The sequence below is a fragment of the Labrus mixtus genome, chromosome 11 (assembly GCF_963584025.1).
Source record: "Labrus mixtus chromosome 11, fLabMix1.1, whole genome shotgun sequence".
Classification (NCBI taxonomy): domain Eukaryota; kingdom Metazoa; phylum Chordata; class Actinopteri; order Labriformes; family Labridae; genus Labrus; species Labrus mixtus.
The window spans coordinates 22,107,819-22,132,536 of NC_083622.1; the positions used below are offsets into that span (position 1 = coordinate 22,107,819).

Genomic DNA, 24,718 nt, shown 5'->3' on the forward strand with positions numbered 1-24,718 from the left:
TCACAGTACAGCTCAGAGTCATGTCATCTTCAAAAATACTCTGATGACACAGTCATTTTCAGGTGTGTTGAAAATGGACAGAAGGAGGAGTAACAACAACCCTCCTGCCTCATTCTGACTGTATAACAGATTTGCACATGTCTGTCTGTCTGTCTGTCTGTCTGTTGGTCTGTCTGTCTGTCTGTCTGTCTGTCTGTCTGTCTGTCTGTTTGTCTGTTGGTCTGTCTGTCTGTCTGTCTGTCTGTCTGTCTGTTAAAATTAGCAATAATTAATAATTGATATTAATAAAAATAGATAAAAACACAAATATGTAACAACATGAGGCCTGTCTTAATTCTCCAAGTGAGTATTGATATCTAATAATGATTTGAGAGTACTGGGTCCCATAACATGAAATTAATTGAAAAACTGTTTAAATGTTATGTTAATAATAGTAGTTAAAAAGATTAAAACACAGATATGTAATATAATAAGGTGTGTCACATTTCTCCAAGTGATATTCATTCAGAAATTATGGGGAAAACATCTTTTTAGCCCCAACTGAACTTTATTTTTATTGCTAATTAGCACATGTTTGCATGCTAACCTATAAATCTTTAAGGGTAAATGTGGTAAACATTACATCTGTTGCGCATCCCATAATCACTGTTAGCATGAGTGCATTAGGGTTTAGCCTTAACACAAGAGCATGGATGGAAATGAATCATACTATGTTGTAATTAAATAGAGAAGAAAACTTCACAAAATATAAATGAAAAATTACCTGAATAAATATATAGGTTTAAAAAAATGCAAACATTTAAAAAGGTTATTTCTTTTTGTGTATGGCAAGAATAAATTGTGTTTCAGTTTGGTGATAGTGGGTGGATGGTATGGGGAATAAGGTCAATATTCCTAAAATCCTTTCAGAGAAACGTAGATTTGATAGGTACAGTATATACAGTAGCAGTGTTAATTAGTCTCAATAATAGCAAAGGAACACATAAGATTAAAGAGCAAATGAAGGGGGCAAGTCAATATCTGAAACTGAATAATTATTTTTAAATTTCAACTGCTGGTCTATGACAACAATGAGATTACTTTATTAGAAAAAAAGAATAAAGTAGCTTCCAGCTCTAGATGACTTAACTCGTAGGTCAATGCCCTCTCTCTCTGCTCTGGCCTCTTTCCAGCAGTGCAGGTGTGAGCTGGCAGCGTGCAGGGACACAGAGTGAGGCTGATTACCTCTTCAGTCCTTGGTAGCTTGGTACTGCCTGGGTTAATGACACCAGCTACGAGATAAGGCCAAACCCTCTTGATATCCAGGCGTTACTCCACTGGCTCTGCTTCATTGAGAAAACCTTATCGGTTTCCCAGGGTTATTCCAGCAGTCACCTGGCAAAGCACATGGTTGTTTTTCACAGAGTGTATTGACAAGTCAAGGTCCACTTTGCAGGCTGGGCTATCTGTATAAATACAGGAGCAGTGACGGAAGCAGCAACAGAAGCTCGTCGGAGATCTCTTACGCTTAACCACAGAGATCTCTACAATCTACGAAATGGATAATGAATGTCTTTGTTCCGCCAGCAGTGACAGGCTTTCCAACCCTATCCTCTACAACATCCTGAGCCAAATGGATAACAGCAAACCAATCCAAAACAGCTTCAGCTACACTTCAATACCTCATAGATGCAACTGTGAGCAGCGGCGGACTGTGTGCTTAAAAAGTTCGTCAGACATCTGCAAAGAAGCCTCAGCAGTTCTGGTTAAAACCATCCAGTTCATGAAGAATTTACCTGCCTTTAACCAGATGCCTCCAAAGGACCAATTTGCACTTCTCAAAAGCTGCTGGGCGCCGCTCTTCATCTTGGGTCTGGCCCAGGAGCATGTGGACTTTGAGGTGATGGACACTCCTGCAGACAGCATGCTGAAAAAGATTCTCCTCAACAGGCAGGAGAGCCTTGAGATGGAGAGAGAGCAGCCTACCATGGCCGGGGTCAGTAAGCTCAAATCCTGCCTCAAAAAGTTCTGGAGTTTGGATTTGAGTCCAAAGGAGTATGCATACCTCAAAGGGACCACAATATTCAACCCAGGTATGTATTCATCTGATGATATCCCTTGTGAAGCAAAAAAAAAAAATCCCTCCTGATTGAACAAAAAAAATACATATTGTAACTCTAATTTTTACTTTTTCATTTAACAGATGTCCCAGATTTAAAAGCAGCTCTGTTTGTTGAAGGCCTGCAGCATGAGGCTCAACACGCCCTAAGTGAGGTGGTCCAGCTCCTTCACCCAGGGGACACGGAGCGTTTTGCTCGGATCCTCCTCACAGCCTCCATGCTACAGAGCATAACACCCAGCCTCATCTCTGAACTCTTCTTCAGGCCTGTGATCGGCCAGGCTGACCTGCTGGAGCTGCTGGTCGACATGCTCTTCTGCAGGTAGAAGAGGACTACATGTGACTGTGCTGAAAGTTGAAAGTTATTTTTAAGTGAACAGGACACTATGAATTACCTAGAATGACATTAAAGTTGAGGTCACTTTAGCCCAGACTGAAAAGATTGTATCCCCTTTAGGGGAAATTGGGACTTTCCACTTACAGAAGCCTGCCCTCTGTTAATGTATTGTTTTTTTTATTGTTGGAGATCTTTATCTGTTTGCACCAATGTTGTAAATATGTTTCTGCATGTCTGCATTTTCAGAGCATTTTACATAAATATATTTTTGTACATCAGTATAACACTCAAAGTATGCTGCTATCATTTAAAAAGATGCACAACAACCAAATATGACACTATATGTATACATCAGGTATTACACCTGATAATGACATCTTTATTCATACATTTTGTCTGGCGGGTTGAATTATGCAGCCACGTGTTGCTCAAGAACATTTCTTGAAATACTTGTGAGAATACCAGGGCTTCCAAGGATAGAAAAGTGTCAGCGTGGATTCCCTGGAAATGTGTGGAAAATTATGAAACACACATCATTCACATCAAGTTAGGGCGGATTAATTCATGTTCCTAGTGTGAGCACAAATATTACATTTCTTGTTAGCACATGTCTTGGAACATTTTTAAAGTTACCAGCACCAAAAGATCAACTTCCCAAAACATGTCAAAAATGTATTTTAAAAAACATTATAGCCTGCCAAATGGTGTACTTCAACCAAAACCTTTCTTCACTTGAGCTTTAAAATTATTTACAAAGCGAAAGAGCAGTTTAGATTTTATTTAAATATAAGAATCAATTTCCGGGAATAGTCACACTTCACAGATTAAATTGAAATTGAAAATGTTCCGGGGAAAAAAAAAAAAACATGTAGCTTATGATCATCCAAAAATATAAATAAATAAACAAATGCAGTAAAAGCCGGATACAACGTTGCTCAAATTGTACACAGTTGTTCATAATTATTTGGCTGAATGTGTTGAAACATTGACAAACTGTGACAAAGAATTTAAAAAAAAGCTTTTCCAATTTTAAGATAAACCCTAAACCTATAACTCAAATGAGAAGCATTTCAAGTTCTTTTGAAAACTTCAACTATCTGAAAGGACTTGAGCCAAAACTGTGCCTTCAATAATTGCTGCTACCTCAGTGGTATTTTAGCTCCCTCTAGTGGAATATCATGGAAGTCACATCGTCACACGGAGACACTTTAAAATAAGGAACTAAAAAGCCTAGGCTAAGTCTAGCAAAGTGTCTTAATGTTAATCTTAATGACATATTTAATGTAGAACAAGCAGCTCTTGATTTATCCAATACAGTCTGTGGCATGTTGGTAGGTTGTGAAACAGCGAGCCTCCACATGACACCTCATACAGGTAAAACAGGAATGTGCTGGTGGGGGCAGAGAGCCAGAGGAAACGGGGTTACACAGGGCAACTGAACACATCACAGACACATGACAAAGAGCAAAACATTTGTCACAGAGAAGTTCACTGGGCTTTTCTGCATGATATTTAATTCAACAATAATTATTGAATTATCTTTACTACTTTAGAGAATAAGTCCGGATGCCTGTGCAGCTGTTTCAAATACATTTCTGAAGACTTCCAGGCTGAGAAAAACACATTTCACTGAACAGAGAATGCATTTTCAATCATTTGCCCTTTAGACGAAATAGCAGAGTTCATATTTCTTTTGCTGACATTTTCACTAGTTTACGTGTTCATAAACAACAGGAGCACAATTTACATTTTCTCATTGACTATCTATTATTAAATATTTCCATATACCGCCCTGCCGATATTACAAAATGTACATTATAGTTCATTTGACCCTAACTTTGATTTAGGGAACAGTTCCTGAAATCGTCCTGGTTTTCTGCACTGCTTCTTTCCTTTGCAATGAATGACAAAGACAAACCCCAGGATTTTATTTCCTTTCTGCCAGAACCAGCCAAACGAGTTTCTTCTGCTGAGGGCGGAATAAGCCTGCCTAGTGCAACACAGTGACCTCGGGGAGATGAGTTTGACAACAATAATCCAAGAGATACATAGGAAAAGTAGGCTGAAGAGACAGAAAGCAATCCGACGGAGGGACTTGTTGATATGTGAGAGCCGATAATTAGGTGCAAAACCAACAGAGCTGCTTATATTCACACAAGTTAAATTTGAAAGAGTTCTCTGTTAGCATGAAGCTAACAGAGAAATGAATGAGTTTTTCTGCACATAAAAATAGAATTCCTTGGATTATACATACGAAAAGCCATAAACAAGCATGGACATTTTTATTTTGTTAAAAACAGGACTTATCTGTGAATAAAAAAAAAAGTTTTACAACCAAGAAATCCTTGAAATATGTACAGTACAATATGGCTTAACACAGCAGTTTTCAGGTCAAAACATGCTTTAAAAGAAGTCTAAATGGCAGGAGTCACTATATACACACAGTACATGGCTTGCAAAAACATCACAGTCAAGAATGAGTACGGTCATGTTCTAGAATCAGTCTCTGTCCTGACTGTGAGGAAGAGTGTAGTCAAGTCTCTTTAAACACTGAATGCAAACATAAAAGATAAGCATCGTCTTTATCATGATTCAAAAAAAAAAAACTTTGTTTCCTCAGAGGGTCATTTGCTGGAGAGATAAAGGTCCATTTATTTAAATGACACTCCAATGGCAAACATTAGCAGGACCACTAAAAGGAGGAGAACAACAGTCCATTTAAAGGTGCTCCAGTCAGTAACAGCAAACAAAAAATAACATTATGGAGGGTTAACATTGTCCATCTGCGCCAAAACATCACAGATGAAGCAGAGGAGCGCCTGAGGAGTCTGTTTCGGTGTCATGATGGTAGGCAGAAAAGGCCGTGGCTGAGCTGGAGGAGTATGCTTGTGAGGAGGAAGGAGAAAGAGATTATTCAATGCACTGCACAGAAAACGCATTACAGTGATATTTCACGTGGAACACGAGACAGAAAAAAAAAAGTTTAACCCCACATCCTCAGGCCGCCATGTGAAAGTTGTGGAAACACATTGTGTTGCATCCCCATTGTAACACACGTAACAAGACACCCTGTCCTTTAAACAGCCTCTTTGCAGAACAACACAAAATGAAAAGAAATAAAAGAGCTTCTGCACAGTAATCCACCTGTAACCCAAGCTGCTCTCTAAAACGACATAAGACATTCTGTGGCTTATATTTAATGCGACTAAATCAGGGGGTGTAGCGTGACCGCTGAGCTGCAAGGGAGAATGGGGGCAGATTGATGGGTGGGTGTAAGGTGGCAGATAAGGGGAGGAGGCAGCTAATGAGCAAGGGATTGTAATATGCAGAGAAAAGGGCAGGAATGCAGGGCTTTCACTGCGTACAGAGTGGTATGTTAGTAGAGAGGGAGGTGAGAAACTGCCTGCAGCTGCAGCAGGTACAATGGACTGCAGAGAGTGAGCCTCACACACCGATTCCCCAGGATGGTAGTTACACCTCAATGCCCGGGACAAGTACAGCTCCATCATCACAATAAACACAATTATTAATAAAGCATGTGATACTTTTAAAACACTCATTACACGCCCATTCAATCTGATTCTTCTTCATTCTTGATTGTATTAAAACTCTTTGTTCTTCTTATTGTCATTTATTTGGACCCAAACGAAGGGGCGATGATACGTCCCCACATGCACACTCACTTCTCTCGCTGTAAGGTCTCATTTTCCGCGCCAGCTCGTCGGACGGCGTCTGCTCTGACACTTTCACCTCTGGAACTGCAGCGGGGGGGGGGGGGGGGACAAAAAGCACAAACGTAAACACAAGCAGACAAGCAGCTCCAGCGGACAAAAAAAAAAACACGCTCCGGTTTTAAAAATAATCACTTCATCTCTGCTGCTGTGCAGTTTGTTTTAGAAAAGACAGCTCGTACCTGTTTCAACTTGCCCCAGGTTCACCAATTATTATTAGGTCACAGCCTGTAAATGCCCGCTGTATTAGGGCTTAAAACTATGAGACAAACAAAGTGCTCCAACAGACACTGTGACTCATTTACGGAAACAGATTAGATGATTGGTATATCAGGTATGTTGCAGGCAGGTAGGGGTGAAAAATCTTGTTATGTTGTATCACACGTATTAATGTGATTGCGTTTACAATGTTGAACGGTACACTTACAGTCACTGCTCATGAATGTGTTGGTCATGGTCTCGTTGCCGCTGTCAGGCAGGGTCCCGTCATTCCTCCCGTTAGGCCGCTGTTGTCCGGTCGAATGGGGGGTCTTGTTTCTCTTGCCCTTCCTTGTGCTGATGCGGATGACCCCGTGCACCAGCTTGCACTCGGCCTCCTGCTCCTCCAGGTTGTAGTCCTGGGCGATGCTGTAGATGAGCTCGCTGATCTCGTTGGTCTTGCGGGAGAACGACGAGTCGGAGGTGCACTTGGCCAGCTGGTCGATCTGGTGCAGGGCGTAAAGCTCCAGAAGCTTCTTGGTGATCAGGGAGTCAATGTCTGTGCCCGTGTCACTCAGATCATCCAGGTCGTAGTCCTCGCGGGATAACAAGCTAGTGTTGCTGATAGGTCGCTGGCTTTCCCCCTTACCGGGCGTGCGGGTCCGTTTAGGGGGCGGAGCAGGATAGTGGACAGTCTGGCCTCCGATGCGAACATCCGGGTAGCGGAAGCTGTCACTGGTGGGCAACTTTGAGACTTTTGGAGATTTCCTTGACTCCAAAGGGACGCCACAAGTGGGGTTTGTGACCGCCATGCCATTGGGAGGGTGAGGCTCACTGACTGCTTTAGGGGGGTGGTCTGTGGAGCTCTCATTAACAGGCAGACATGGCTCCCTGCTGCCATAAAATCCGCAGGTCAGCACACAGCAGATAAGAGCCTTACAGCTGCTCCAGCCCATGGAGGCACAGGAGCCGCAGGTATGTCTGCTGGCAGGTGTGCTGTCTGCTGACCCGGGAATAAATCCTATAGTCTCTGAGCCCCGGCCTGTGCCATTCCTCGGGTGGCCTCTGCTGCGGCTGTACTTGTTTTCTGAATACCGGGGCTGGTCATTGTGATGCCCATGCACATGACGCTCCCCATGCGGGTCCTTGTAGGAGTCTTGGCTGGCTGCGCTCTCCCTGGATATAGTCCTGTTCTGGCGATACTTCCCCCCTCTGGAGCCAGAGCCGTGGTGTTTGTAGTGACCGGACGCCTTGGGAGCCTCTGTGCTGTGGCCAGGCATGGCTCAGAATCCCTGGGACCTGGTGGGGGAAAAAAAGGGCACTTTAAGATATAATTACCAGGTTTTCCCCCAGCCTTCTGTTTCTACACCACACTGATGTAACTTACACTGAACACCTGCGTAGTAAACAAGAAGCTTCAAGTTAAGAGCATTGATTGCTGCCCTTAAAAATTGTTTGGGCCATATCGTCTCCCCCTTGTTTTTCTTACAGTAGACTCATTTTAGTTCACAACCAAATCCATTCGACATTCGACCGCTTTTTATTTTGACTTAGCCTCCTAAGATTCACTTACCGCATAAGATGAGTTATGGCTGTCTATGATCCAAGGGAACTTGTTCAGCGAGCAAACCGCGGAAGTCTCACGCAGAAAACTTCAAACAGCGAAAGAAAGACTTCGAGTTTGGACCGTCCAACTATTTCCAGGTGACTTTCCATCAAAAAGAAAAAACTTGTGCAAAGCTGAAGTCGACTTCCTCGACCGACCAAGTCAACTTGGCGCAAACGTGTCGTCTCCTTTTTTGTAAAACTCAAGTCTTGAGAGTCGCTGAGAGTCTCTCAATGTTTGGCTATTACCTGCGGCTACTGCTAATCCCAGAATCTACACCCACCCACAGGTGAGTGGTGACGTCACGCGAGGCGTATATAAAATCACAGAAGCAGGAACGAAAGTTTAAAAAGAGAGAGATTAAGGGATGAAAGAATGAACAGGAAAAGGGAAAAGGAGAAATCTCTTTCATTATGATAATGAAAAAAAACGAATCTTTTCAAAGTATGAAAAAGTTTGTAGCATGTGATACAACATAACAACTGATGGGCAAGCTGTACACTTCACATTCTTACAAGTAGACTTTATCAAATGAAAACACACACACACACACACACACACACACACACACACACACACACACACACACACACACACACACACACACACACACACACAGGTGTACTGCTGAAGAGCCAGCAGGTGTTTTCCTCAACAGTTCTTTCATTCTGCCCTATTTTTCCCTCATGGAAACACTAAATCACCCAAACTGTGAACTGAAGTAGTAGGGTCACCTGGCAGAAGAGTGTGTGCAGCACGGTGTCTTGTGGGTTCACTGCATCCACAACAAAGCAGGAGAACAAGTAATACATCAAGTTGTTTTTATTTATAACAAATTGAAAAACAAGTTTAATGTCATAAAGTGGCATTAAACATCTAGTTCTTTTCAAATAATTCAAACCACATTTAAATTCTAGCACAATGGACACACACCATTAATTCACGCTAAGGATTTTTTTTTATTTCAAAGTACATAATCTAATCAAGATCTATAGTAAAATGTGTATACAGTTTCTAATATGAACATATATATTTCATGCCATCTGTGCCGTTTCCCATTCAGGCAATTTTGTTATATGTTAACATATTAAAAGGCTAAAACCAAACAGCAAAGAAAAAACACAATTCTAGATGTATTTTTCAATGCATCCTGTGTATTATATGTTTTATAAAATATTTGATAAACACACACTATTGAGGTAAATATACATATATAATGCTCTGGTGCCTGAATAAAAAAGGCACTTTAAGGTGAGCTTATAACTGCTATCTATTAATTGGAAACTTGTAGTTTTACAGTGAATCTACCAGCATTATCTATCCACATTTACATATTTCTCTCTCACCAGCTCTAACGGAGCATTGCGGAAGAGGCTGTCACCTGTTTGACCTGTGTATCTGCAGGGACCTTGAGAATACACGTGTCATTTGGCAGTTCCTGTGATGGAGCAGATCCTAAATGCCCCTGTACTCTGCAGCCCACGTTACCCGCCTGGATGTGCCCCAGCCGAGGATCTGAGTCAATCTCAAAGCGATAATGATACCCCTCCAGGACGTCCTGACACGCATCTCTCATGTCGATGATCCATTTCTTCATATCTTTTCGATTCAGGTAGAGCACAAAAAGAAACACCATGCCCACAAACCCTAGAACCAGCCCAAGGAAGACATAGGAGGTCTGCAGAGAAAGGTCCGCCACCTCAGCTTGGTCTGGACCAACACATCCAATGGCCTGGATGCCAAGCCCTCGCACCTGGGTGCCACTTAACTTACTTGGGGAGGTGCACCTCACAGCTTCCACATCAACCTGAGCTCTCGATTCGTTCAGCCAGGACACAAACTCACGGATTTCGCAGGAGCATGTGTACGGGTTGTCACCGAGAAGGATCCGGATGTTGCCAAGCTTCTCAACCTCCTGCAGAGCATCATCCCTGAAGGTCCTGAAGTCATTATGTGTCAGGTCCAGAACCTGCAGATGGTTCATGCCAGAGAAGGTCCCACTGTAGACGGCCACCAGGGAGTTGTTGGCGAGTAAGAGCTGCTGCAGGTTAGGGAGGTGGGAGAACATGCCGGGCGGCAGCAGGGCCAGGTTGTTCCCAGAGAGGTCGAGGTGGAGCAGACCCCCAAGGCCGCCCCAGCGAAGAGCTGTTGTAAGGTCTGTGAGAGCGGTGTAGTTTTGCAGCGAGCGGCTCAGGTTGAGCTCCTGAAGGGGACTGCCAGGTATGCTGAGGGCTTCTGGGTGGATGAGAGCCAGCGTGTTCCCGCTGAGGTCCAAGAAGCGCAGGTAGAGGAGGGCAGAGAAGCTGTGGGACGCCATCTCTGTGATCCTGTGAACATCACTTAACAGTTAAATCTGTCCATTTACTATTGTTTTCATGTTTAGATACTGCACATCATAATACTGTCAAATAAAACAGAAATCATTCGGAGGAGAGGAAATGGTTTATTTCTGAGATACACATCAAGAAAGTTAATAGCTTAATAAATACAAATGAAGCAACAGCAAAAAAAACAACACTGACATTCTCACCTATTATTGCTTAAAATGATGTTAGTGACATTCTCCAGCTCTGTAAACGCATTAGGTCCAATCTGATGTATATTGTTCCCTTTGATGATGACATTCCTTGAATATCCTGGAATTTTTTCTGGCACTGTGAGCAGATCCGTGGAGACACATTTCACTGTGCGAGTCACAGAGAAACACTCACAGCCGAGAGGACACTCTGAGCACTGGCACTGAGCACAGAGGAGGATTCCCAAAAAGACTCGGAGCATGAGAAAACACATCTCTAAAGACGTAAAAGACGTAAAGACGGTTAAAACGAAAGGTCAAAAAATTTAAACAGAAGACGAACGGCTGAAAGAGTGAAATTGTAAATGCTGCTTTCGTCCTAACAGACTAGCGAAAGCTGTAGAGGCGGCAAAGAGCGCTCTAGTATCAGCCCCTCTGAATGTGCTCCACTCGGGGAATAGAGGTTCCTGTAAATTGATGAAGTTCATAACACGCAGAATCTGCTCGATGGAAAAGGTGTGTGGTTCCCTTAAAGGTACAGAGGACAATCGTGCTGTGACCTACACCGCAGACTGCCAGGGGGGAATCTGTACACAGAACATACTTAATTACTTTTTAAGAAACAGGCACATTTAAACTTAAATAGACACACAGTAATAAATAAAAATCAAACCAATAAAAAAAAAACATATACATATTGTGATGTACCATTGCTCATAATTGGAATAGTTTTGCAGAGTTAAGTTGACATTCCATCATTGAGATGCAGTTATAAAGCATTCAGAATCTGTCAAATAATACCCAAATAATAAAAACACACTTGTGTCAAAGAAGAAAAATTGAAACATTTGTTTTTATACATTAATGGAGAGAGGATTTCTTACAGCACAAAACCATTATTCATCACATGTGGGTCCTACGTCATTCTATCTTTGGTAGATGCTCATATCTCTGAGACAAGTAACTGATGAAGACTTTCAGCGTCTTGATTTAGTAAGCCAATTTGAAGCAATACATCACTGAAATGTGCATAAGCCGAGGTGGAAACACGTTTGTCACTGCCATTCTTGAGAAACACATCTCTGGATTCCACCGTGCGGCTCGGCTGTGGTGCAATTCTGGAGATTATCATCTCCCTTCATAAACTCCTTTTTTACAAGTTAATACAGAATGCAGCTGATTGGTAGATATTTTTTGCATCTCACAAACTCATAAATACTTATTACAGACAAAGAAACATTAAAATATAAATAACTGATACTAAAACTACTCACATACAGCCTGACTCTGTCCTTAAATACCCTCCAAGATACTAGATAACCAAGAGACAAAGAAGACTTTCAGATGGAATTTTTGTATAAACAGAAGTCCAATGTAAACACATCAATCATGTCAACAGCTTACAACAGAGTGTAAAGTCTGTGAAGTTATCCGGCTGAGCTGCTGCCTTCACTACTGCAGGTTTAACGTGAGGATGAAAGTGGCGAGGACCCCGCAGAGCATGAAGAAGGGGAACCAGGTTTTGAGGAACGCTGCCCAGCTGAAAGATACAGAGAGGGCGATGTGTTAGAGAAACATCTGGATGGTGTGAGAGTGTGTGTGCACACTCAAACAAGGGCATGCAAGGTGTTGAAGTATCACATGTTCCTGTCTCTTTACTCTCAGAGGCCCACAGCTCCCCCCCCCCCCCCCCTCCCCCTTACACGCACCCCGGCCCGCGTCCTACTGTCCTCTCCACCCAGGCTGTGCGGGGAGCCCCAGCGGAGGGGTGACCTTCAGTGGTGACACAGAGGGGGGCGCTGGCTGTCAGTGATAAATTACACGACTCGTCTCCAGTTTAAAAGGACTCCTGTGCTGTGGGTATGTATGAGAGGAGGCAGCACAAACTGTGACGCCAGCGCTTCTCTATGTGGGTCAGCCGAGAATAATGAGGGGGATTCTCTGAGCCATATGTCTCTTAATGCTCACCAGTGAACAGCAGCACAGTTATTTCAAAGACTGGGAACATTCTTGGTGCGTTTGGCTCAGCATCAGGAACTAGATGTTTCCCCATGATGTTGAAATCTTTTGTCCCATCTGCCATCAAAGCTTTTTTTCCTACCAAGGTTTTTTTCTGATTTTTCTTCCACAAATGCACAAAACTCCTGAAACATTCTGGGATCATTTTCAGGATGAGCAGCATGTGTGAATGCAAACAGCAGCAATGGTTTCACCTTGATTTTACCGGAAATGTTTCCTGCCAGCTCCCCGCTAACATTTCCATTCAGGTGTTTGGGCAAACGGCACAATCTTTGTGCGGGTAAATGAGCTGCTTCATTTTGTTTTTCTGTTGACCAGTATGTTCTCCTCTCTATTGTTGATTCAGTGATAATGTCAAACTACGCACAGCATTGATATAGAGGCACAAACTGTCATAGCATCGGACTGTTTTGGTGCGGCCACCATTCCTGCTTCGACCGTGTCGCCTCTGGCTTTTTTGAGTAGTTATAAATGAATTTAATTTAATTCAATACATTCAATCAGAACCTTGTTTATCTACATTTGACCAAATAATCACCAAAACACTGCCCGACCATGCAATGAAACAAACAGCATAAGTTATTCCTCATAAGGACAGTTTCATATAAATGTTTTTTTTCTGTTGGTTGTTCAATCACTACTTTACGTGTTGTTGAACAAATGATAGTAAAACAATCATAATGTAACAGGAGCTGAACTTAATAAATAATATCAAACTCACTGTTATTTTGTCATGTCTGTAGTTTACCTTTATTGTTGTTATCTTTATGATTTGTGTGTAATGTTGCAATGTCCGTTAGTCTGTCCTTACTGTGCTGTTCTTTATGTTTTTAACTATTGTAAAGTGTCTTTGAGTTTTTAAAAGCGCTTATAAATAAAATGTATTATTATTATTATGTATTGCTTACACTACACGTGAGCGTCTCTGAATGGTGATACAAACGGCTGGATGACTTGTTTAACATACGTACCTCACATGTTTTCCGTGAATAAGAGACCGCATACACAGGTTCACCATGTTCCATGACGTGCTGTTGTCGTAGCGCATGAGGTTGAGGGCCATGGCGACGTGGGAATGGCAGTTATCTAAGCATAGATTGTGCTTCGGACAAATAGAGAAAAGGCATCTATTACTATGTTAATAATGACGATGTGGAAAAATGTATTACAAGAAACATGAACGCTGTCTCACTGGTCGACACTTGTACTCCTCAGAAGCGTCAAACACTGCTTTGTCCCATGTAGCAGCACCATTGCCACACACTTTGTCCACATCGAGCTTCCAATACCTGCAACATGACATAACAATTCATCAATGTGATTTTTCTATGCTGTTATTGTTATGAACCATTTGCTGAAAGACGAAACAGACCAGAATAAACTTACTTTGTTGGTCTCCCAAAACCCATGTTGTCCTCCTGGATTAAAACAACAACAACATTGCGTTAGTCATTGAAAGTGATTGTGACAGACTCCCACTGTGTGAGTGGCAGCTTCTGCAGGCGCAGGGTTTTGCGTTTTCATTCCTACCTCACTGGACCTAAGCAGGGCCAGCACACTTCTGTGAACAGCCTCTGTAAAGTGGATCTACTCACCGACACAAAATATGATCCTGCAAAATCTCTTATGATCCCAGCAGAGGTGCATATACCCATGTGGCCGATGAATGGGAGCAACCACCTGCAATATCCACACACAGCATAAAACAACAGCGTTACATCGATATACAGATGAGTATATCAAAAATATACAGTATGCGTTACACTAAGAATGACGTAGGTTTATAAGAACAGCTTCATCTGATATTAGCTGAATAACAACCTGTCGCATCAAGACCAGGGTTTACAGACGTGTTAGCTTCTTACGATAGAATAGGAATAGGTGTCCAAACAATGCAGTAAGGGTAGCGACTGGTTTTTCTGTCGCTTTTTAAGAAATCCCCGTGGAAGTTCATCATCACGTCGGTCTCATCAACCTCCGCCATCACTGCCTGGAATGACGTCACGGCGGTATGACAGTGACGGACTTATACGGAACGCTAAAAGGGTCAAGTCGCGTCCCAGCTCTAACCACAACACTCGTTTTTAGCGCCACCTGGCGTTCAATGGGGCTGACGCCTGCAAGACGTAATAAAGCGAAATACCGGCTGTTTTTGCACGGCAACATCTTTGGACATTGTATGAGCTGTCTTTTTAAATGTTTTTTTATCATTTAAAAGTAGTTTTTTTTTTGTTTTTGTTTTTTTACCGTACCTCAACGGAGCCTTGCAAAGAGTCATTTCTAATTTACAGGCGGCACCTTCTCTCCCTCCCTTTCTCTCTTTCTCTCTATCGCTTCTTTCACTTTTTGTATCCTTTCTTAGGTATTTCATATAGTTTTGTAGTTTTTCTGTTCGTAGTATGATGTGTGTCTATTGATGTCTTAGTGTTTTGCTGTTTTTATTGTTTTATTTTATTATTTACTGTATTTTGGAGTCGTTGTCCTGACCTTGTCTATATCATCAGTTTGTCACTTTATTGCGCCTAATAAAATAAAATAAAATAAAATAAAATAAAATAAAATAAAATAATTTACAGGTTACACGTTTGCGTTAACGCACCTCACAAAAGATCCGTAAAAAGACACGTTTATGATGAAAATAACTTATTACTACTCTGTGTATTGTATATGTTTATGATGCTTTAAAAATATATAATGTCAGTCATTTTAGTTATCAAGACATTTGTTTTCTAAAAACTCATCCCTGAGAATTTTCTAAGCTTCCATGCTCCTTATTTCACAGTATTAATGGCAGCTATTCCATTTTGCATGTGTTTAAGTGAAGGACTATCTGGAATATTTATTCAAAATTATTATGGCAGAAATTTCAAAAATGTTTTTGTTATTGGTCAAACTCAGAGACTCAGTCAGCTATATCATACTTTATCACCTACCCCTTAAGCTGGGTCAGCTCATTACACTCAGTATACGTGGTTAGAAGCTCTCCAAATGACTCCTGCTTGTGATGTACTGTGCAAACATTTCTTGTCTAGTCAGCAACAGCGGGAAGTAGAGCAGCAGACAGTGATGAATGAGCAGGATACCAGAGAGTCTCACCTACAGTATTTTCCCCAACCTAATTAGTAATGTGTCAGTTCTTCTGTATCTGTTGTGTAACTGTTTAGGACAAACAATTCATCATCTATTATGATGAAAAGAACAGCAAAACAAAACAAAAAATACAGACAAGGTGTTTGTTAATTTTATTCTTCACCTTGTGCTTAACAAAGGATTTTGCAGGAATTCTCAAATAAAAACAGATAATCCCAAATTAATGAAAAAAGTCAAACACATGGAGGCCTAGTGTTACATTTTAAGGACTCATTCCTGACATTTAACCCTTTTTGGGAGAAATCTGCTGTTCACTGAACAACAGTTAGGATGGCTCTGTGTCCTTTTTTGCACACTACTATGTTCAGATAAGCCCCAAGCAAGCAGGACTGGACCCCTGATGGTAGTAGGACTAGTGCTAAACTCTCGCAGGCTGTACGCAGGAACAATAGGGTTCCTGTCTATTGCCAACAGAAACATAGTTGCAACAAACCACAAATTAGCATCTGCGCCCCATTTATACCCAAAATAGAACTTTCCCATTGACAATTCATGCCAGAGGACCAACAACACTGATTTGATTTAAATCAAAAACATTTTAGAACGCTTTTTTTTTAAACAAATATTTTTTTATTGATACTTGACCTTGTCAAAAATCTTTTGTAGTAAAACCTCTTAACTAAAAAGAGCACTGTATGCCAAAATCATGTTTCAATGAAACAAAGAAGACCATTTTTAAGCCTTGGCCATTTAAATGACAGATTACAACCTTTGGCAGAAGAAAACACTTTTTTTTTCTGACAGTTATAAACCAAACAAAGCTTACAAATATATTTCATTGTAGCAACACTTGCAACTTTCAAAATGTGGACAATTCATTTTAGGCGTCCTGTGACCAAAACTCCAACTTAAAATATGAGTTTAACTCAGAATGGATACCTTGGGCGTGCAGCTTTTCTGCATGAGCAGGCACTAAACCTCTGAGCTCCAGCTTTAGCAGACAGGAGATGCAACAAAGCACTCTCTTCTGGTCTGTGATCTGATCCTCCACGGAGGACTCAACTGCTGTGTGGCCACCCTGACCTGAGAATAGGTCGCTCAACCTCCAGCTTCTTCTTCTACGTATTGTGTTTCTCTCCAACATAAACCTGAGGAGGGATAAGTGCTGAACTCCTCCTTCTTTGTGAGAAACGGGGGAGTGACGTGGAAGGTGCTCTCCTCAAGGTGTGCCCCTGCCACTGTGGGGCGTGGAGGGAGAGGCAGAGGTGTTGTTGGTGCAATGAAGGGGTGTAATGCATGTACTCTCCATCCTCCATGAATTCCTCTCCCCAAAAGTGATCTCCGCCAGTCCTCTCTTTGGACAGGGGAGGGTGATGCATAGTGCAGATATGTGACATGACATTCACTCAATGTTTCTGTCAGACTGTAAGGGGTGGGGATTAAGATTCAAACGAGAGCTGGGCAGGGCGAGCGCTTCTTGCTTCCTACATCCATTCAATTGAATGGCTGACACTTCTGTTTAGCTTGGCCGACACTGCACTTGTCCCTCTGAGCTGTCTTCATCATCGGACCCTTCTGGACCAACGCCACGCAGGCCCGTGATGCGATAGCCCATGTTGAGCAGCATTACCTCCAGTGGGTCAGCATTCATACGCCGCTGGTTCGCCTGAGCCGCGCCCTCCATGTCCTCCACCACACGGACATTGTCACACTCAGTCTGTGTTATGAGAAAAGAAAAGGGAAAGAAAAAGGGATACCGAATCAGCTGAAATGCAAAGGATGTTCAAATATATTTGTACCTCTCGTACTTTACATGACAAAAAGTTAAAGGAAGAATGTGAAGTATATCCTCTGTAAATGTCTCTCTGAGTCATGACTGTCTACAATGAGTAAGAAGCTTGAGTCCCTCCAGCTGTATTGTTGTCAGAGCTGTGTTTACATCATGTTTACATGGACGGGACGGCCTTGCGTATAAAGCTGTTTTAGTCAAGGACTAGAGAAAAGAATAAAAAAATAGCCTGGAGTGGAGAGGGGCTCGAGGTGTGCCGCTGGAGGAGAGCGGAGGTGTCGCCAAACAGCACTTTGTTTTGGTTTAATGCTGGTGCTCAAGGGCGACATCTACTGGATCAAAAAGTTGCACATTCTTCCTTTAATTCATCGAGTCTTCTGAAATTAAAATGTATGGAACATCACATGACCACCTAATTTTAACGAAGTTCTCAGATGGTCACTGGTTGATGCATCAAAGGAAGAGTTTGGATATTTAAACAAACTACATTCCGAGAATCAGTATGATTTTAGAGTTAGGTAATCAAACCAAGAAGCACTGTGCCCCAACATGACCTATTAAATACAATAAAGTGTCAGTTTGTTTACCTCAGGTCTAGGGTTCCATAACCGCACAACAGGGTCAATACCACTAGTAGCCAGGAAGCAGTAGCTGGGGTGGGGCTGCAGGCAGTTGACTATGGACTCATCCCCCTGCAGGATTCTCACAAGATTAGTTGTCTCCTTTTCCCAGATAAAAAAGGAGCCATCATCTGAACCGCTGACGATGTACTGGCCTTTACTGTGGAGAAAAAAAAGGATCTTATATTGAAATATAAGATCACAAAAATCCAGTAGAAACAGTATCTAGATCAAAGATTTATATATGAAAGCTACTCTCCTTAAGAGGCTAATGCTTTACTTATTCTCTACTGCCCATTCATAGATCTGCCTTCAGCTACAGAGCTTGTGATTGCCCCCTTGTGAGCTAATGGGACTGGGACTGAGATCTACTTACCTTCCAAAGAAGTTTGCCTCTTTGATGTCGGTGGTGGTGTTGCAGTGACCACAGTATCTGTGCTTGTAGTCAAAGCTGCGTTCTCTCAACACCAGCTCATCTTCAGGGACGGACTCCTTCCGACTGAATGAGTGGAACCTAATGGAGCTGTTTGCCTTCTTATCGTCTCCTAGTGTAAAAAAAAAAAATCGTACTTATTAGCAGAGAGTCATTCAAATGCATTTACAAAGACTGTCTGTTAGTCTTTGAACACAAAACTAAGATCAAAACAAAAGAGTATCAAAAAACAGTTTTAAGTAGTCGTAAAATCCAGAAAACAAACATAAAATGTGTTTTCTTCCATTTTCCACTTGTGTTCATACTCTTCCACAAATAACAGTTACTGCACATCAGACAAGTAACCAGTTCACTCTGTCCTACCTGTTTCTGTCTTGGTGAAGAGAGCAGCTTTGATGTCTTTGTCTAAAGAATCGCAGGCACTGCTGTGCGCCTGCTCAGGAAACTTTCCCTTGAAATCATCCAGACACTCCAGAGCTTCAGCCACATACTTCAGCTCAAAGAGACAACGTGCAAGTCTGAAATGAGCCTTCAGGTGAGCAGGGTTTAGAGTCAGAGCCTTCAGACAGTCCCTGAGGGCATCGTAATGATCTCCGTCCCTGTGAATCACAGATATTAGTAAAGACTTGATACGTCCTTTCATAGCCTTCAACAGCAGTTTAGAAATCATCTCCCTGCTGCGATACAAAGACACTTACCACTTGCGTTTCATGTAGGCTGCAGCCCTGTTCCCATACAGCATGGCGTTGCAGCTGGTGTGGTGAATACCTAAACTGTACAGCTGGATGGCCTGTGTCCACTGCTGCCGTGCGAATGCATCATTAGCCTGTTGTTTTATTTTCTCCAAGCTAGCAGGGAGATCGGTAGAACTAGCACGAAAAGAGAACGAGAAGCATGACTCACCTATGTACATGCTTGATCTTGAAATGAAGTCTGTGCACAAAAACCAACCAGGGTAAACATAAATACCTAGAGTGCATCTTGCTTTCAGCAAATCGAATATGGCTGGTTGGTAGGTGGATTCCATTGGAGACGCCATTGGTTGTTTTTCCATTCTGTAGATCCCCTGTGAAGCAAAGTTTCATAAATAATGACTACATATACAGATGTCTATTTATTTCTACAAGGCACCATTTAAGATTTGTTGTCATAACAACCAGTGGCACAGACCCACCTGTCGATGATTGGCACTTTTTTGGAAGCAAAAAGGTGTACGGCTTCTGTTTGAATGTCAAATCAAACAGATACACCTAGAAGAACCGGGGAGTTAAAGGATACGTTTTAACAATGACAAAGAAATTCACAACTCCTCTGGCTATTCATTTTTTTAAAGGATTACCTGTTCCCCACCCATGTTAACCAGAAGCTCGGTGCCATCTGGACTGAAGGTGACATAGGTGGCCACCAGCACTCTCAGGCGGTTATTGTAGTCTGGGAGTTTCACTGGCAGGTGCCCTGAAGTGTTCAAACAAAGGATGAGCTTATTAAAGCACATTGTTAAAAGTTAGTGTACCCATTCAATAAATCTGATACCAGCCATATTTCAGCCATGTATGCACCTGCAACATAATACTGCCCAGCACCGTCTGGGATGGGCTTCTGCCTCTCACAGAATGTGTGCACCGATGCTGATGTGCTCTGACTCATAGATTTCCTGTAGGAGGGCAAAAAGGGACGTTAGTTGATATGGAGAATGTAGCACATTTGAGTGATTGATTAATACCGGTAATCATAAGAACCAAATAATACCGCAACCAACCTGTAGTTGTTAATCATTCTGATGTCGTAAAGGCGGACAAAAGGCCCATTGGCACCCACAGCCAGGTAGTTGTTGTCCCTCGGGTTGACAGCTAGACACTTGGCCTCGACCAGCTGACCACAGAACTCTGTCAGGTCAATCAGCACCTCAGAGCGTTTACTGCTCTCCCTCAGGTCATACTGTCTGTTGTGGACACCAGGAATGGAACATAAATATTACCGGGGGGGGGATAACATGGCACATGATTTAATTCATTTCTGGATAACTGGGTTTCGAACCTAATGATGCCATCCTCAGCAGCGCTCCAGAAGGTGTTTGGCCACATGGGCGCTGTGGCGATGCGTTTGACTCTGTTGGTATGATCGCTGAAGATATGGATGGTTTCCTTCACCGTCAAGTCATGCACATGGACTTTTGTGTCGGCCGCACCTGTTATCAAGATTCTGTCTCCGGAGTGAGGGAGGAACTGTTAGGGGGACACAAACAGAGCAAAATGAAATGATAAGTACACACGCACAATGATTAGCAATATTTAATTGTGGGCAACCAAAGATGAAGGCATTATCAAGGTGTTCACATGGAGTATTTATATGACTAATACATCTATATTTCTATTTCTGTGCTAATGGATCATTCTGGATAAAGACATTAAACGACATTTCCACTTAACTTAAAATGTTAACATTTCCCCACAGTATTTGACCTCAGTCCTAAGCTTTCTGTCAGGAAGCTACAATGGTATGGCCTTGTGACAATTTCTGTGGTAGACCAAAACTGATTCAACATAGCCTAACATGTAAAGAGATGTTTTCTACATGCCATGCACTATATGGCCAACAGCTCCCCCTATGTGCAGAAAGTGTTGGTTTCTTCAAGAGAGCATTTGTAAATGAGAAAAAGGGGCACCATCAGTGGAGTTTTTGTTTTGCCTTAATCCGATAATTTAAATGCTAAGTTGTGATAAAAATAACTCTACATAGTTGACTTAAAAACATGGATTAAATGCCCTTCAATTCAGTTGAGTACTGCATTTCTCTCATCCACATGTAAGCAGAATGTAGAAAAACAACGAGAGCGGTAGTGTTTGGTTCCGACTCAAATTTCAGCCTCGATTACCTTCAACTACATTATCATTCTGTATTAAAACTCAGTCACTGTGAATGACTTCAGTCTATTTGCTCTACTGAAATTCAAAATGCCCATTCTCTCAGTTCTCCTTACCTTTACTGAAAATATATTTGCTGCATGACCTGTGTGCATAGTTGTAAGCTTCTTGTGTTTGAATGGATCCCAGATGACAGCATGCTGATCATCTGACCCGGAAGCCAGTAAACTATACAACAACAAAAAAATCAACAAGATGAGTCAAGCAGCATTGATTTTTCAAAATATATATATTTTTTTAATACTAATATCCAGACATGTTAGATGTGCAGTAGCGGAAAATCTGTAAGCATTTGTACCATTACTTATCAAAATACATTACATTTGTTACATTGCAGCAGCAATGTTTAGAATTTTATTCTTTCTTGAACAAATAGCGAAGTCATTATCGGCCTTTTGTGTACATACAGTTCATCCAACTAACCTAATAATCACATTTTTGACATACTTATATTGTGATGTAACCCAGTAATTGATCCCAGGTTAATAACTAAAGATGTAAATTAGGTGAATCTTCAGGTTTTCAACACTTACTCTCCTCGCTCATTCCACTCCAAACAGTTCACACATCCGGTATGACCCTGTTGAGACAGAAGGTAAACCTTTTACAGCGAAGATACGATAAAACAAAGAATTATCTTCTTGGTCTCCCTCGCTTTTCCATCATGTGCCTTCACAGACTTGCTGTTACTAACCTGAAGCTCAGCCTCGAGTCCAAGTCTTTTGATGAAAGGGTCTGTCACATGATAGGACCTTTGAAAGCCTGGTGCTCTTTTGTCCTGAAGATATGAATTAAATTCCTCATTAGACTTTTGCCCATCAGATAGCATAGTAAGAAATGTGTAAAGGTACTGAACATGTGGTTTGGGTTCTTAAGTTAGTATAATTTCTAGTTAGCATAAACAGTGTCTGATCACAGGTAGATTGACTGCATCTACTCACTCTGATCTGCCTGTGCAGGATGTCTCTGGTGATGTTGACAGTAGTCATCGCCTCACCACTAAACATAAAAAAATAGGGTCTGGGCTGGAGGTTCCAGTGGTCAGAGCACAGATGACATTTACCCTGTATTTCTCAAAAGCTGGAAAGAAGTTGAAAACATAAGGAATCGTAGACAGTAGAGCAATGACACTTATCCCATCCATACAGTGATTTCACGTTGGTTTTGTGGGTAATTTGATGTTAAACCGTAAAGACAGTGTCCTCAGCAGTATGTTGAATTATTTACTCATAACCTAATCTAAAATAGAGATAATAAGCATAGCATATACCGTTTTCTGATCTACACACGTTTCTACTACAAAGACAGTCCCTCAGCTCCGGTAGAAAAAAAAACATAAACAAGCCGAGCTGATTAGCTTACAAGCTAATTTTAGCTTTGCAGCTCTGTCAGTATTATAACCGTCTGACTGTTTCTCAAACAATGACAACTATTCATACGTAAAATAACTGTTAGGCTGTAAGCATCGCAGGATACTCATGCACCAGGCCTTTAAAAGACCAGTTCACCAAGTAGCTGGTGTTAGCGTATTTGCGTTACCTTGTTAGCTAAACAAAACGTCCAGTCCCTGTATCGTTAACATTTGAAACGCTTAAATTGCGATTTCAGACTGCAAAATGAATCTCACCGCTTGCATTGAACTAGAACCGCCCCTGTCAAGAAATGTCAATTTAATAGACGTAAAGAATCCCACTCTAAGTGAGTTTGTTGACAGGATTCACGCTAATATCTTCTCTGACTTGAACACTAAGCTCCTCCCACTGATTACGTTATCATCACGCAGCTGTCTTCTGCTAAAACACTTCCGGTCAGGATTTATTTCAAAATAATAGCCTTCTTCTACAAATTAAAGTTGAACATTTTATTACAAAAAGGGGTTTAGGAACACTTGTGCTGCAAAATACCAGTATTGTGCGTTAATAAAAGTCAGTTGTCCTCTCATTTAGATAGAAACGTATTGATCAAAAACTGAGCAGTAAAGTGAAATAGCTTCATGAAACTGCGACAGTGTGAAATAAGGTCCTTAAACAGCAATCAGCCAGGTATAAAAGGGCTGTGGATCAAAGGTCTAATCCTACAGTCTGTGGTCTAAGCTGACTTTACTTAAGAGGTAGTTTAAGGATGTAAAGTTGAATATAATAGGCTTAGTCTGATCAAGACTTAAAACCATGTTACACTGTACATATGGTTGCACTGAGGAGCTTTGCTCATAACATGTTTCTGAACCGATGGTATGAATTTACCTAATTCTTATTTTAACTTTATTTAACCTTTATTTATCCAGGTTAGTCCCATTGAGATCAGAGGTCTCTTTTCAAGGGAGACCTGGCCAAGAATAGCAGCAACTTACAGTTTCATCTACAAAAACCATCAAATACATACAGTACACATTTTATAATAAGAAAACCATCAGCTTTGTGTACAACCTCTGCCAAAAGTGCAAATAAAATGTTTATATTAACTGCAGACATTTTACACATGTTTCATGTATTTAGTGATGATGTAGGCCTTTATGTTCTCATAGATCTAGGAGTGAAGAAACTCCTATTGATTATGAAAAAGGTTTGGGGCCCCAAAATAGTTTTATTTAGGTATTTAAATAGGGCTACTTTGTAAGGAAGAGCGTATCATATTATTAAGTCATTAGGCTATTGCTCGTAAAGCATTGCTTTTATTGTTTCACATTTAAGAATTACACAGATGTTGAAAGTGTTTTATTTAGGCCTATTGCAAGTGTGTGTGTAACTCCCTACAACAGACTCATGTCAGCATTTGTGATATTTTCACTTCTTAGTCATCTAAAGCGTTTCCTCTCTTGGTGAACCAACACCTCAACACACTCATTTCGTTACGAAAAGCCCATTTGAATTAAGCCAACAGGATGACAGAATTTTACCATGAAGTAAAGCTCATACTAAATAGACTGTGTGTTATTTCACTGATGCCCTTTCTCATTATATGGTGGCATTACATTAAGATGACATATTTTCCATTTAACCAAGCAATATAACTCGATGCAAATTCCTTTTTGGAGTGTCATTAGTTATAAATTAAATCAGTTAAATGTTTTTTTTTTGTTTTGTTTTTTTAAATCAGTTCAACTTGTAAAAGTATTTTTTTCTATGTAATTGTAGCCTCTAAAAGCATCCTGGTTGGGTACGTTCGTTTGGGCTGACTGCAGAGGTTTTTAGTCACATGACAGAATAAACTCAGTATTTTTTTCGTTGACTCAGCAACAACATTTGATGTAGATGAAACACTGCTGCCTTGGTTTTGGGTCCATGGTCTGCAAACGTAAACACTTGGTTCTCATATTCCTGGCAGACAAGATACACAAACTGTTTCTCGGACATCACGG

At 41.4% G+C, this 24,718-nt stretch overlaps 5 protein-coding genes across 9 annotated transcripts; 1 reads left to right on the top strand and 4 right to left on the bottom strand.

Moving 5' to 3' along the window:
• Positions 1 to 1,442: 1,442 nt before the first annotated feature.
• On the top strand, positions 1,443 to 2,713 carry nr0b2a (nuclear receptor subfamily 0, group B, member 2a). Its single transcript, XM_061050912.1, has 2 exons — positions 1,443 to 2,072; positions 2,183 to 2,713. The coding sequence occupies exons 1-2, from the start codon at positions 1,538 to 1,540 to the stop codon at positions 2,422 to 2,424; spliced, it is 777 nt and encodes a 258-aa protein (XP_060906895.1). The 5' UTR covers positions 1,443 to 1,537; the 3' UTR covers positions 2,425 to 2,713.
• Positions 2,714 to 4,700: 1,987 nt separating this feature from the next.
• kdf1a (keratinocyte differentiation factor 1a) lies at positions 4,701 to 8,221 on the bottom strand. The gene is made up of 4 exons (XM_061050911.1): positions 7,938 to 8,221; positions 6,594 to 7,663; positions 6,119 to 6,193; positions 4,701 to 5,320 (listed from the first exon to the last, which is right to left on the bottom strand). The coding sequence occupies exons 2-4, from the start codon at positions 7,642 to 7,644 to the stop codon at positions 5,232 to 5,234; spliced, it is 1,215 nt and encodes a 404-aa protein (XP_060906894.1). The 5' UTR covers positions 7,645 to 7,663; positions 7,938 to 8,221; the 3' UTR covers positions 4,701 to 5,231.
• Positions 8,222 to 8,776: 555 nt separating this feature from the next.
• LOC132984194 (trophoblast glycoprotein-like) lies at positions 8,777 to 11,201 on the bottom strand. The gene is made up of 2 exons (XM_061050910.1): positions 10,501 to 11,201; positions 8,777 to 10,297 (listed from the first exon to the last, which is right to left on the bottom strand). The coding sequence occupies exons 1-2, from the start codon at positions 10,758 to 10,760 to the stop codon at positions 9,322 to 9,324; spliced, it is 1,236 nt and encodes a 411-aa protein (XP_060906893.1). The 5' UTR covers positions 10,761 to 11,201; the 3' UTR covers positions 8,777 to 9,321.
• Positions 11,202 to 11,336: 135 nt separating this feature from the next.
• Positions 11,337 to 14,524, bottom strand: LOC132984198 (transmembrane protein 222-like). The gene is made up of 6 exons (XM_061050914.1): positions 14,370 to 14,524; positions 14,100 to 14,184; positions 13,891 to 13,922; positions 13,697 to 13,793; positions 13,476 to 13,606; positions 11,337 to 12,025 (listed from the first exon to the last, which is right to left on the bottom strand). The coding sequence occupies exons 1-6, from the start codon at positions 14,486 to 14,488 to the stop codon at positions 11,938 to 11,940; spliced, it is 552 nt and encodes a 183-aa protein (XP_060906897.1). The 5' UTR covers positions 14,489 to 14,524; the 3' UTR covers positions 11,337 to 11,937.
• Positions 14,525 to 15,729: 1,205 nt separating this feature from the next.
• On the bottom strand, positions 15,730 to 23,125 carry wdtc1 (WD and tetratricopeptide repeats 1). 5 transcript variants are annotated; one of them, XM_061050920.1, is made up of 16 exons: positions 22,988 to 23,125; positions 22,302 to 22,359; positions 22,055 to 22,138; positions 21,894 to 21,940; positions 21,417 to 21,528; positions 20,474 to 20,661; positions 20,196 to 20,378; positions 19,996 to 20,090; positions 19,776 to 19,891; positions 19,611 to 19,686; positions 19,406 to 19,502; positions 19,135 to 19,305; positions 18,800 to 19,035; positions 18,380 to 18,548; positions 17,971 to 18,163; positions 15,730 to 17,311 (listed from the first exon to the last, which is right to left on the bottom strand). In XM_061050920.1, exons 2-16 carry the CDS (start codon positions 22,347 to 22,349, stop codon positions 17,114 to 17,116), a joined length of 2,013 nt encoding a protein of 670 aa, XP_060906903.1. In that variant the 5' UTR covers positions 22,350 to 22,359; positions 22,988 to 23,125; the 3' UTR covers positions 15,730 to 17,113. The 5 variants fall into 5 exon arrangements, with proteins under 5 accessions (XP_060906903.1, XP_060906899.1, XP_060906902.1 ...); XM_061050916.1 differs by having other exon boundaries at positions 22,302 to 22,440; XM_061050919.1 differs by having other exon boundaries at positions 22,900 to 23,125.
• Positions 23,126 to 24,718: the final 1,593 nt, after the last annotated feature.